General features: G+C 34.2%; 1 protein-coding gene across 4 annotated transcripts in view; it reads left to right on the forward strand.

Moving 5' to 3' along the window:
• Positions 1-12,076, forward strand: part of LOC148939687 (coronin-2B-like) — a 118,393-nt gene that overhangs the window by 74,243 nt on the left and 32,074 nt on the right. For all 4 annotated transcript variants that reach the window (XM_089107211.1, XM_089107210.1, XM_089107213.1 and 1 more), the window contains exons 7-9: positions 1,851-2,075; positions 5,490-5,576; positions 10,174-10,296. In XM_089107211.1, the coding sequence (XP_088963337.1) occupies positions 1,851-2,075; positions 5,490-5,576; positions 10,174-10,296 (435 nt within the window). The remainder of the gene's footprint in view (positions 1-1,850; positions 2,076-5,489; positions 5,577-10,173; positions 10,297-12,076) is intronic.

A 12,076-nucleotide genomic window follows, 5' to 3' on the forward strand; every position in this document is an offset into this window, starting at 1 on the left:
AAAAGGAAACCCATCTGCCGTATATCTACCATCATCTGCCAGGCTTTTTTACAAACATGTAAAAACAACTATTAAGGCTAGGCTTGGCTTGATTGACAAAACAAGTTCAAACGTAACACACCTAACTGTTCCCGGGATATTTCAAATACGCACTTTTGGCCATGTGGATACGCATAGTAGTTTTGATTCAGTTTTATATCCTCTCAACTTTCTCTGGAAGTTAAAATTTAATGCCCTATTCTGTTCTTAAGACATTGTATCTATCCCATTTTGACAGCCTTGATGTACTTAAACCCTTTTCACTTAGTTCAATAGTAGTAGTAGCAGTAGTAATAGTAGTAGCCCTGAGAGTTTCAACCTAATACCCTCAGCCATTCCTGAGATATTGCTGATACTCTCTTTTGAGAACCTGCGTTGATTTAGTTTTAAATCAACAACAACTTTCCCTGAAAGTTTCTACTTAATACTCTGGTATATTGCATCTCTGCCATTCTGACAACCTGGATGCACTTAAACTCTTTTGATTTAGTTCTATGGTTGTAATAACACTACTAGTAGTAGTATCAGTAGTAGTAGTAGCAGATTGGCCTGCTAAAATTAGCCACTGGAAACTAATTTTCTGCATTTATTGATGTATACACATTCACTGAGAGTTTTGTAGTTAGGTTTTAGAATGTTTAGAAAGTTAGTTTTTTTTTAGAAAGTTCCAGAAATTTTGCAAATCAAGAGAGAAACTTGTAAATACCAGTGTAATACATGACACGAATTCACGATTTTTCATCCCAAAAGAAATTTAGCGAACCAAAAATTTATTTTAAGACGTGGCTGAACGGGAGGGATCGAGTATTCAGAGCTAATTTTCTTGCTAATGGGGGAAAAAGGAGATACCTTGGGAGGATTTACCATGGTGAAGGTCCTTATTCATGCCCAAAAAGCGAATGGTTATGAATATCTTAGCTGTTTGCAAAGAACTGAAGGAGACGGAGTTTGAGCTCTGGTGTATATGGTGGAGAGGCATGGGCGCCCATATGGGGGGGGGCTCCCGCCCCTCCCCCCCCCCTTGGCTGAATGATGCTACCTTATTTTTATGTTTTAATTCTGAGTTTTCTATTATATAGCATTAAAAGTGCCAATTAGACGAGGTTTGCCCCCCCTGGAATCCAGCTTATGAGCGCCCATGTGGAGAGGTTAGGTTTACGGGGAATTCATTTTACAGCAGGGTTTTTATTTGATTGGATAGCGGTAGAATATAAAGACAACATTCTTGTATAGAATTATTTTTGTATAGAATATAAAAACAATATTTAATTGTTAAAAGTAACAGCAGGGATTCTAAGAAGATTTAACAGATGGGCGTGTGTTCGGATACCGATAGAATATAAAGAGAGATTTTCATAGGATGTGGGATTTCGTAAAGTGTCATTTCTATTTTGATTTCTGATATAGAACAAGGTTAGTTTTCCTTGTGGGCTTGGTTTAATTCAGTGTTTTTATTATTTACTAGTTTTATTATTAATTTAGTTGAAAATTTGTCTTTGATAGGTCTTTTTGGCGTCTAAATTTAGTTAAAAAATCACCTCTGTTATTTTTTGGTGTCTCTCTTGTTTAGTTTTAAAATTGCCTGTGCTATTTTTTCGCTTCTCCATTTAGTTAAAAATTTGACTTGTTTTGTTTTTGGGCTTCTCTATATAGCTGAACAATCAAATTTGCTTTTTTTTGTGTTTGTTTAGTTGAAAAAAAAATGCCTCTGCTATTTAAGTTGCTCCATTAGTTAAAAATTAAATTTGCTTTTTTCAATATTGTTTTTCCTTCTCTATTTAGTCTAACCTTTTCTTTCATTTCTTCCTAAGGAGGGATCATGCCACGTTGGGAGTCGAGCCACAAAAGTTCTCTACTTGGGCGATTCAGGACAGCTATTCACTACCGGTTTTTCAAGAAACTCCAATCGGGAGTATGCCCTTTGGTCTCAACAAAACTTGAACGAACCACTAAGACGGGAGACAATTGACTCAAGCTCTGGAGTTTTGTTCCCCTTCTATGATCACGACACAAGGATGATTTACGTTGCCGGAAAGGTAAGATTAAAAAATTCTAAATCCTTAAAATAATTACAAATTGGATTCTGTTTAGAATTACGCCCCTCTTCCATTAAGATTTTCCCTGACTTCTGTTACCCCCCCTCTCCTCACATAACCCCACATGAGTACCCCACCTAAAATAAAAACGAATCAAAACTATGACTTTAGTTTTGCATTTTGCATGCGAGGTTTTAATATCTTCGTCGTGAATTGCAAACAAATATTGATATCATACTTTTTGAAAAAAGCTAGGGAATATAGTGGTAGATGGGTAGGTTAGATACCCATCATTTTATATTTTATATAAATCATTTTATATTTTATATTTATATTTTATATTTTAAATTAAATAACAAAACATTTTCTTTTAACTAAAAGTAAGGAGTGACATTAAAACAAATAGAAATTATTCCGTATATGAAAGGGGCTTTCCCCTCCGCAACACCTCGCTCTTTATGCTAATTTTTTTTATTGTTTTAAAAAATAAAGTTGTGAGACAAAGTCAAACTTTAGCGTAAAGAGCGATGCGATGAGGAGGGGACATCCCCTTTCATATATGGAATAATTTCTGTTCGTTTTAAGTTTTAATGTCCCTCCTTACTTTCAGTCAAAAAAACTTTTTTTTTTTTTTTTAATTCTGAACGTTTTCAAATTAATGCAGGTTTTCATTTTGGCTCACCGTACATGAATAATTAAAATGAAATTTGCATATTAATTTTACTTTTTTTTGGCTAAATGGCTTTCTCGGAAGTTGTTTAATTTTATATACGAACGTTCTTATTATCAATAAATATACGTAACTTACGAATCAACTTACGTAACGAACTTCTATATTCATATATTTTTATTACGTATATTAGGAGGGTTCGCCCCCTAGTCAGTACCTCGCTCTTTACGCTAAAGTTCGAATTTTCTTCCAGTTCTTTAACAATGACCTTTGAATCACAAAGGCCGTTTAATCACAAAGAATAACTAACTCTTTTGAAAGTACTAAAAAAAACGTTAGTGTAAAGAGCGAGGTATTGACTAGGGGGCGAACCCAATCATATACGTTATAGTCTCTGTTCGTTTGAAGTTTTCATTTGAAAAGTTTTTCAGTTGAAAACTTGTTTTTTTTTTATTTAATTTCTGATCGTTTTTTAAATAATGCTGGGGAATCCAGTGCCCCCTTCATAGCAATACCCCTTCCTCCATGAAAATTTCCTCCACGGACAGATCCTCCCACGTAACCCCCGATCCCCCCTCTCTACTACCAGAAAAAATTCCCCTGAAAACGTCTGTATACTTCCCAATAACCAATATTATATGTAAACATTGGGCAAAGTTCATAACTTGCAGCCCTTTCCCTGAGGACTGTGGGAGATTAAGTCATCCTCAAAGAGATAGTTATTGTATTTTTTTACCATGCTGAATAGAATGGCCAACTCAAAATTTTGAGCGGATGACTTTGGGGATAACATGAACGTGGGAGGGGCCTAGTTGGCCTACATTTTTTTGTCACTTAAAAAGGGCACTAGAACTTTTAATTTTTCGTTCGAATGAGCCCTCCCGCGATATTCTAGGACTGCTGGGTCGATACGATCATTCCTGAAAAAAAAAGAAGCAAATAAACACGCATCCGTGATCTTTCTTCTGGCAAAAAATACAAAATTCACATTTTTGCAGATAGGAGCTTGAAACATCTCTGATACGTTAGATATAATGGTGTGATTTTCATTAAGGTTCTATGACTTTTAGGGGGCGTTTCCCCCTTTTTCGAAAATAAGACAAATTTTTTCAGGCGCGTAACTTTTGATGGGTAAGACTAAACTTGATGAAACTTATATAGTAACGAGCTGTTTGATCACATTTTAATACCCTTACGGCATTTATTACTCATTATTATCACATCATAACCTCAACATTAGAACACAATTACTTTTGATCCAAGCACTTGTCAAAAGAATATGGGAGATGGATAATAGAAGAAACTCAAATTGGGTACTAAAAAAAAAAAAAAAAAAAAAAAACCATCAAGAGCTGCAGCACTAATTTGAAAGTTGTTCCAAATGAATTTGGATCTTCAAATTAATTCAAAATTTGATAAATTATTGTTACGTTTGATATTCTTTTTTTTTCAATTCTGACGAGAGGGGGAGGAGTCCCATCCCAAGGAGGGTAAAGCGATTTTTTGTGACAGCAACTGGATGGAAACCTCTGATCCATCACAGTTATAACTTTTTTAGTTACAACTAAAGCAGAGCCCTTTCTCTGGTGTCTTCCACATAACAGAGTCAATTAAGTCAAATAACGAAAATATAGGCCCGAAGTGGGAGGGGGGTGTTTGTGGCAGAATATACTTTTCAAAGTCTAAGGGGGGGATTTCTTTCTTCAGTAAAATACCCAAAGAGGTATTTTTCAATGAAAATTCTTAAATCTTTTAAAATCTGCTTAATTTTGTTTTAATCTCTTTTTTATTCACTAATCTCTTTTTTAAAATAATCTACCAAGCGTGAAACTACCACAAATCAGCATTGATAAATAAATGAAACCCAAAACGAACAGAAATTACAATAATTAACCGAATCAAACTCAAAACGAGCAGAAATTAACATAAGTTGGCGCAAAACCCCTATGCCTTCCCAAGGCCAGAAGAAAATTTGCACTTTACTGAAAAAATATAAATGTTTTTACTTTTATAACTTTAATAAATCAAATAATATTAACATTTTGATTACTAAATATCAGTATATGTATATTAAACTGACAATGCACATTCATTTGTATTTTTTCAGTAAAGTGCAAATTTTGTTGCCCTCCAATCACTTTCGACTATTAAAAAGGGCACTAGTCACTCCAATTTTCAATCGAATGAGCCCTTTTTCTAAGTTTCTACGACGACTCCTACGATGCGAAGTGCCCGGGTATGGAGAAAGAAAGAAAAAAAAAACAACATATTGTGCCCACATCGTTCTTTACTTAGGCAGCGCTAGCGCTGCCTATGATTTATGGTTACCATCAAATATAGCCATCGACGGCTATATTTGATGGATCTCGACGGATCGAGTTAAGGCTATATTTGGGGTTTTAAAGGGTGTATTTGGGGTATGTAAAGGTATATTGGGGCACAGCCTGTAGAAAATGAATTATTCTGTCAAGTGCTCCTAAACTGCATTCGGTGTATTATCATCTGACATGAAACGACAGGGCTCTATTAATTTATGCCACATTTTCGGAGAAGGACAGAACATGTTTGGAAAGCCTCCTCTCCCTGCGTAAGAGCCTCTGCCTATTCTATGCTTACCTCGAAGAAATATTTTGGATAGCCAGCGATCTGGCTGATCTTCTGAAACTATTAACTAAAGCTTGTGTCTAGTGTAACTTGCTAGAGTGAACTATTTCTAATTTTGTTGACGTCTAATTTGTTTTCAGGGTGATGGAAACATTCGCTTTTTTGAAGTTGTATCAGAATCCCCGTGGATTCATTACTTAGGACAGTTTTTGTCTGGATTTCCTCAGGTAAGGGAAATTTAATTACAAAATTCATATTTTACAAGCAAAAGGAAAAACTAACAAACTGTAAAAAGGAAAGAAAAAGGTGAAACAAAGGTGAAAGGTGAAAGGCGCTTCAAAAGCTTGTACAAACCTGAGTCAATAATTTAATACCACGTTCTCTCATTAGCTTTGCTGTGTTTCCTAAGACAAACTACATTAACCTATTATAGTTTTGCGAAGCCCCTGATGTCATACTAAACCACATACCAACCTCGTTTCCTACCTTAGCCGCAGCAATGATCCTTCCCCCATCAGTTTGTAATGGTCTTCAGTAATACCTTGGTCTATTACTATTATTATCATTGTTATTGTTTTTATTATGGACGGACTCACAGAACTGAGTCGAGATTCAGACCGACTATGACCGCACCCCATCCCCCCGCCCAAAAAAAAAAGAAAGAGTATAGCAGCATTAACCTTTGGGTTATTGCTGCCTGGTCCATTCCAACACATAGGTATTTCGAGATAGTACGTACCTATTTCTGTTTTTGCTTTATAGAAGAGCCTTTCTTGGTAGTGTCAGATTTCGACCATTGTTTTCCCTCATCCTGAAAATCCTACCCTTCAGCTCCGGACCTGCTTTTGAAGGCAGCACTCGTCCTAAAAAGAGAGGGGATAGTCATCTACCATTCTTCAGCCATCAGCGGCATGTGGCACTTGATCCCTGAGACTGATACGAGCTAGAGAAATTCCCTTTTCCATATCGGAATGCTCCTCAAAAGAACGTTTCTTGTACCATGGTAGCTGCTCCATGTGTCCAGAGGATTTGACCCACGGGGCCTGATCTATGCAGCCGTCACTGGTGAAACCGCTGTCCAAGTGAAGTGACAGCCAACTACAGAGGTTAAAATCCCGAGTGAGCGAAAGAGGGGGACAAAATTTCCACATAGCCAGGTTTTTGCATAGTCAAGATAATATGTAATACGTAGCTAGTACTAGCCATGGACGGACTACCCTGGTCCTTTAACCAGCAAACGGTACCCTTCATAGGCCAGAGTGCCTGAGCTTCAGCCATAGATTTAGTACGATACAGGGCATAGCGGTAAAAACCATATCATGGTGCCCCTGAGAGGGTAGACACAAATAGGACACTACGACTGCTTATTACAGTCATCATCCTTTTTCTAAGATTTTCTGGAAATTTTGTAGTTTTTCTTAAAGAAGGATGTAAACTTGCCAAAAAATGGGAAAATCAATCTTTTTCTAAGATTTTCAGGTAGATTTGGAGATATTTCCATTATTTATATCATAATATTAATATTATTAAAATCAATATTACAACCTGCCACTCTAGGTTAATGATATTTCTCAAATCTCTTACCTTAAAATGTTTGCCATGTTTATTTTGTCCAGAATTGCTCTAAAATTATTTTCAGAAAATTTCAAGTCTGTAACTTTGTTAGTAAAGTTAATTAAATAAGGAGCTTCAAAAATTTGCTAGTATGTATATATATCTAAAACAAGTTCTGTGTAGATTAAAAAAAGGGGAAAATGATTCAAGCAGAAACGTAAATTTTTTGTTGAATTGGGACCATGATAATTGGTCCCCAGAATAGGGACGAATTGGAAAATTCAATATGGCGCCATGATTGGAATTGGTCCCCAGAATAGGGACGAATTGGAAAGCTCAATCTGGCGCCATGATTGGAACTATTTGGAACGTCCAGGACCCTGAGTGAAGCCTAAGCGAAGTGAGAATATATTTGCGAAGGCCAAGAACCCCAGCTGCTGGCCGTTGTAAGTAGAGGAAGGCAACGAAATCCTCCAAAGCCGGCAATTTTCCTAGTATTTATTTAAAATTCAGTGTGGGTACGTTTTAATTCAAAATAAATAAATAAATAGCTTTAATCGGAAGCAGTTTTCGTTTTTCTTTGCTGCTCATTTTTCAAAGCCTTTTGTTGAAAATATGGTGTTTTATGTTCGCCAGTTTTTGTTGTGTCGCCATCATTTTTAATTTTAAGGTTACTATGGGGTAGGGTTCGCTTCAGTTTTATCTAACGCTACAAACATAATTTCTAACTAATCAACTCATCAACATTTGGCTAGACGCATGAAACGGAAGATGAAAAAGGGTGGGGCGGGGGGGGGCTGCACTAAACGTCGAAGTTTGATTAATGCTTTTACAGAATCGTTTCAAAGAGCAACAAATGTAGCCGCTGCTAACTGCGAGTGAACTTTTTGGTAAAAATATTTGAAATAATTTTAAAGCAAATGTGAATAAACATGGCCTTTCATTCTTGAAACAGCTAATTCAAACATTGCTTAGTGTTTTATGACATTATTCCTATGCAGATAATTTATGAGAATGTTCATGAGTTCTTGAAGCATGGAGAATAAAAAGTCACACTTTGGCGTAAATAATGGGGGTTGAAGAGGTGGGTAGCTACCCTCATATTTAAGATAATTTCTGTTCATCTCAGGTTTAAATAATTCGATACTTATATTTAACTAGCTTTTTTTGTGTTTAATTGAAAAGTGGCTTGTAAAACTCTACGAAAAATTTATGTTTGATATTTAGTTCATAAAAAATGAGGTGTGGACCCTGTTAAATGTCCCTGTGAACAATTTAATGTGCTGCTAATAGGATTAAAAGTCTTGTAGAATTACCAACACATTCACGATATTACTCTTGCTTATAAAGTCAGGAACTCTAAGTTAAGATTCAATTAAAGTCTAATTAAAATTAAATTAATTAAAATCAAACAGACTAACTAAATCAATTACTTTAAGTAAATTTAATTTAAATTTTAAATTAAGATAATCAATGAATTAAATAAATTATAACTAAAATCTATGTAAAAAATATTCTCGCCTAATTACATTTTTGGGGTATATCTTTGAGCCAGAGTTCTTTAATTTTTTTTCTGCAGATTTCTTTGAATTTTTCGATTTGTCTTAGCAGGCCCGCAGCCACTAATGACATAAGCACTACGTTACGTAATTATTTCTATATTTTAGGGTTACAATAGGGCCCGAAATGCTGACATTTTTGAGATGTTGTTTTTGACATGTATTCCATTTTAATATAGCAATATCGCTATTTTTCAGAAACCTATTTTATTTGTCAACTGTTCCTTGCTTTTATGCCTAAAACTAATGAGTGAACATTGATAAATCCCAGTAATATAACTAATAATAAATTATTAGTTATAGTAATAATACTATAACTATAGTATTTTATATTTATATAGTTATATAGTATTATATAACTATATTTATATTATTATTATAAATTATTAGTTTATATTATTATCAATATAACCATAATAATATTTTATTTATAACCCACTGCACAAACAATGTGAAAAATAATGGAGTAAAGAGAAAAAAGAAAAAATAAACACACACAGCACTTAAAGTTTTTATAGATAGACAAATAAAAAGAAAATTCAGCGAAACAAACAAATGAGACCATGGTGAGAAGACAGTTTTTCATAGGCATTTGCAGACAGTTTTATATGTATATCACGAAGTTTTTCAATTATATCAGGTGCGTTATATTTTTTGATAATACGGCGATTACGAAATGACAATGTTTGCACGTTTCATTTTTATAACGCTAAGCCCAATAAAAAATCTTTTAAATAATTAGCGTTAGGTATTTTAAAATAACCAAAATTAGTTATTTTACGGCATATATACAGTATAACGTCAAAACGTTAAAATAATAACATTGTAATTAAGTTCTCTTTCTCTAGTACTGTTTAGCCTTTTTCTAAGACGTGTATTTTAGTATGAGCGTGGCCTTGGTTGCTTACCTAACGTAGCTACGATGCGCTCCTGTGTTTATAGCCTTTTAGTGTTAAATGCGTTAAAAATGATAAATAATAGTTTAATATTTAGATAATTAATTATTAGAAATATATAACCTTAAATTTACTAACCGTCTGGGGCTAAACCGAAAGTAGGTCATCAGCGGTTGGGGTGGGAGTATGTCATAAGGAAAGATTTAAGGGAAATTTCCTGGGAGGGTGTAAAGAGGAATGCTTTGAATAGATTAAAATGGATGAGGAGCTTACGTAGCTGTGTTGGCTTCAGGCGGCTTGGTGGTGTGATGAGTTACTAGTAGTAGTAATAGTAGTAAGCTTAAATATGTAAAAAATAAAGTAGATTTTAAGTCTAAAAATGTTTGTAACGTTAAATGTTAAATTTACAACGCTAAAAGTCTTCTGTAAGTTAATTTTCGTGACTACTTTACATAAACTTTGTTTAAAAGATATTTTTTTTAATTTCTGTATGTTCTTGGCTTTATGCCTAAGCGTGGCTGTGATGCGTCCCAAGCTTTGTATCAAATATAACTTTTTTTGATTTAAAAATAGTGAATAATAATCTGCAATCAAAAGTGAAACAAAAATAAAAAGTAAAAATTTGTACCCAAATTGAAAAAAGTAAAATATTTAATGATAAATGTATTAAAAATAAAAACTCATTTTGTTGTTTTAAAATATGATACAAAACATTAGAACATTAAAACGTTAAACAAATAGTATTTAAAGTCATGAATAGGCCATTTTTTGCTACTTTAATAAACCATTTTTGAAAGATGTACTTTTATTTCCAGCGTGGCCTTGGTTTTATGCCTAAGCGTGGCTGTGATACATCCCAATGTGAAGTTTATCGATTTTATAAGTTGCACATCACAAGAAATATTTGCGAACCAATTTCCATGATCGTTCCGAGAAAGGTAAGGCATGTTTGAATATTAAAATATATCTTCTGCGCATTATACCAGATCTAATGTATCCTTACAACGTTATAGGCGTTTGACAAACATGAAGAAAATGGCTATTTTCAACCTGTGAAAAAAAAAAGCTAAGCTGCCAAGCTGTCCTCAGGACTAAATAAATTAAAAAAAATATATAAACATTAAAATGTATAGCCACGCATTTTGCTCCATAGAGCTGGGTTAGGTTTTACTAAATTACGTTTTATAGATTATATCGGATTAGGTCAGATTAGAACGTTTTGCGAGGTTTTTATTATTTTTCTTTCTTTTTTTATTTTACTTTCTTTTAAATTAGTGTTATTTGTTTACAAATTGGCCAACTTTTTTCAATTCAAATTATCCGCTGTTATTTCAAAAACTTATAATATCTTTAGCCTTGTGGTGGCACGGTGGATTCATAATCTGCTTGGAAATCACAGGGCCCTGGATTTGATTCCAGTTGCCGCATGGTTGGCCGACAGGCCTCCCTGTCCCTCCCTGTAAAAGGAACCCACCAATCAAAATGTCCGGAGCGGTTGTACGCCCAACCCACCATCAATGGCTCTGGAGGATCTTTATCCTTTTATCTTTTATAAAATTTTTAGTGCTTCAGTTTATCATTGATGCAAACCGTCTTAATTACTAAATATAGCTTAATTCTAAATGTATACATTTATGATTTAATCTATATTTTCTTCTTTTATATCTTCTTTTGATGTTAAATACCTGGTTTCTGGTTGAGTTGCATGTTTGGTTTTAGCACCCATGTCAAGGCATTCAAAGAAAGAACCTCTGTCCAAGTTGAAAACAATTTATTGTAATAGTTATTCTTTTTTTAGATAGAATATATGAGCCTTTCATAAGCAAATCTGAGGGCTTTTTACATTTTTCTTTCCTGTCAAATAACTTGATTAATTTAAGCTTATCCAACCATAGTATGCTCCTTCTAATTAATAATGATGGTTAAATAACAATGTGGACTTTTGTTCTTAGTACTGACCACTAAATAGACCTATTAGAAGGCAATTTGAAGAACTGCATCCTAAAATATGCTTCTAGAAAATAGATTCCTGAAAGTTTTCCATAAGAAAATACAGATTTTTGGGATATTATTCAGCCAGATAAGAATTTGCTATAATTTTCACTGATTCTACCTTCTTTAGCTTCCAATTTTCCAACATTTTCTTAAGTATAAAAAAAATAAATATGGTGATTAGTGATATTTGCATCCTAATCTATTTTAGATACTTATTAATTCTTATAGGTCTATTCTAGATTCTTAGTGGTCTATTCTAGATACTATTCTAGATTCTTATTGGTCTATTCTAGATGCTATTCTAGATTATTTTTTTTTGTCTATTCTCTATACTATTCTAGATTCTTATTGGTCTATTCTAGATTCTTATTGGTCTATTCTAGATACTATTCTAGATTCTTATTGGTGTATTACTACTACTACTAAAAACTCACCAAATCACCAAGCCGCCTGAGGCCAACACAGCTACGCACGCTCCTCCTCCATCCCAATCTATTCAAAGCGTCCCTTTTTACACCCTTTCAAGAAGTTCTCATGTCCTTTAAATTTTTTTTATAACATCTTCCTGTCCTGGGTGAAGACGACCGACTTTCCGTTTAGCCTTAGACGGTTGGCCGAAAAGAACGATCTTTGGCAATCTGTCATCCTTCATCCGCACAACGTGCCCTAGCCACCTCAACCTTTCTTTCGTTATGGCCCTAGAGAGCGGTATTGAACCACATT

This window comes from Artemia sp. Qi Xiang Cuo, chromosome 21 (genome assembly GCF_049724085.1).
Source record: "Artemia sp. Qi Xiang Cuo chromosome 21, ASM4972408v1, whole genome shotgun sequence".
Classification (NCBI taxonomy): Eukaryota; Metazoa; Arthropoda; class Branchiopoda; order Anostraca; family Artemiidae; genus Artemia; species Artemia sp. Qi Xiang Cuo.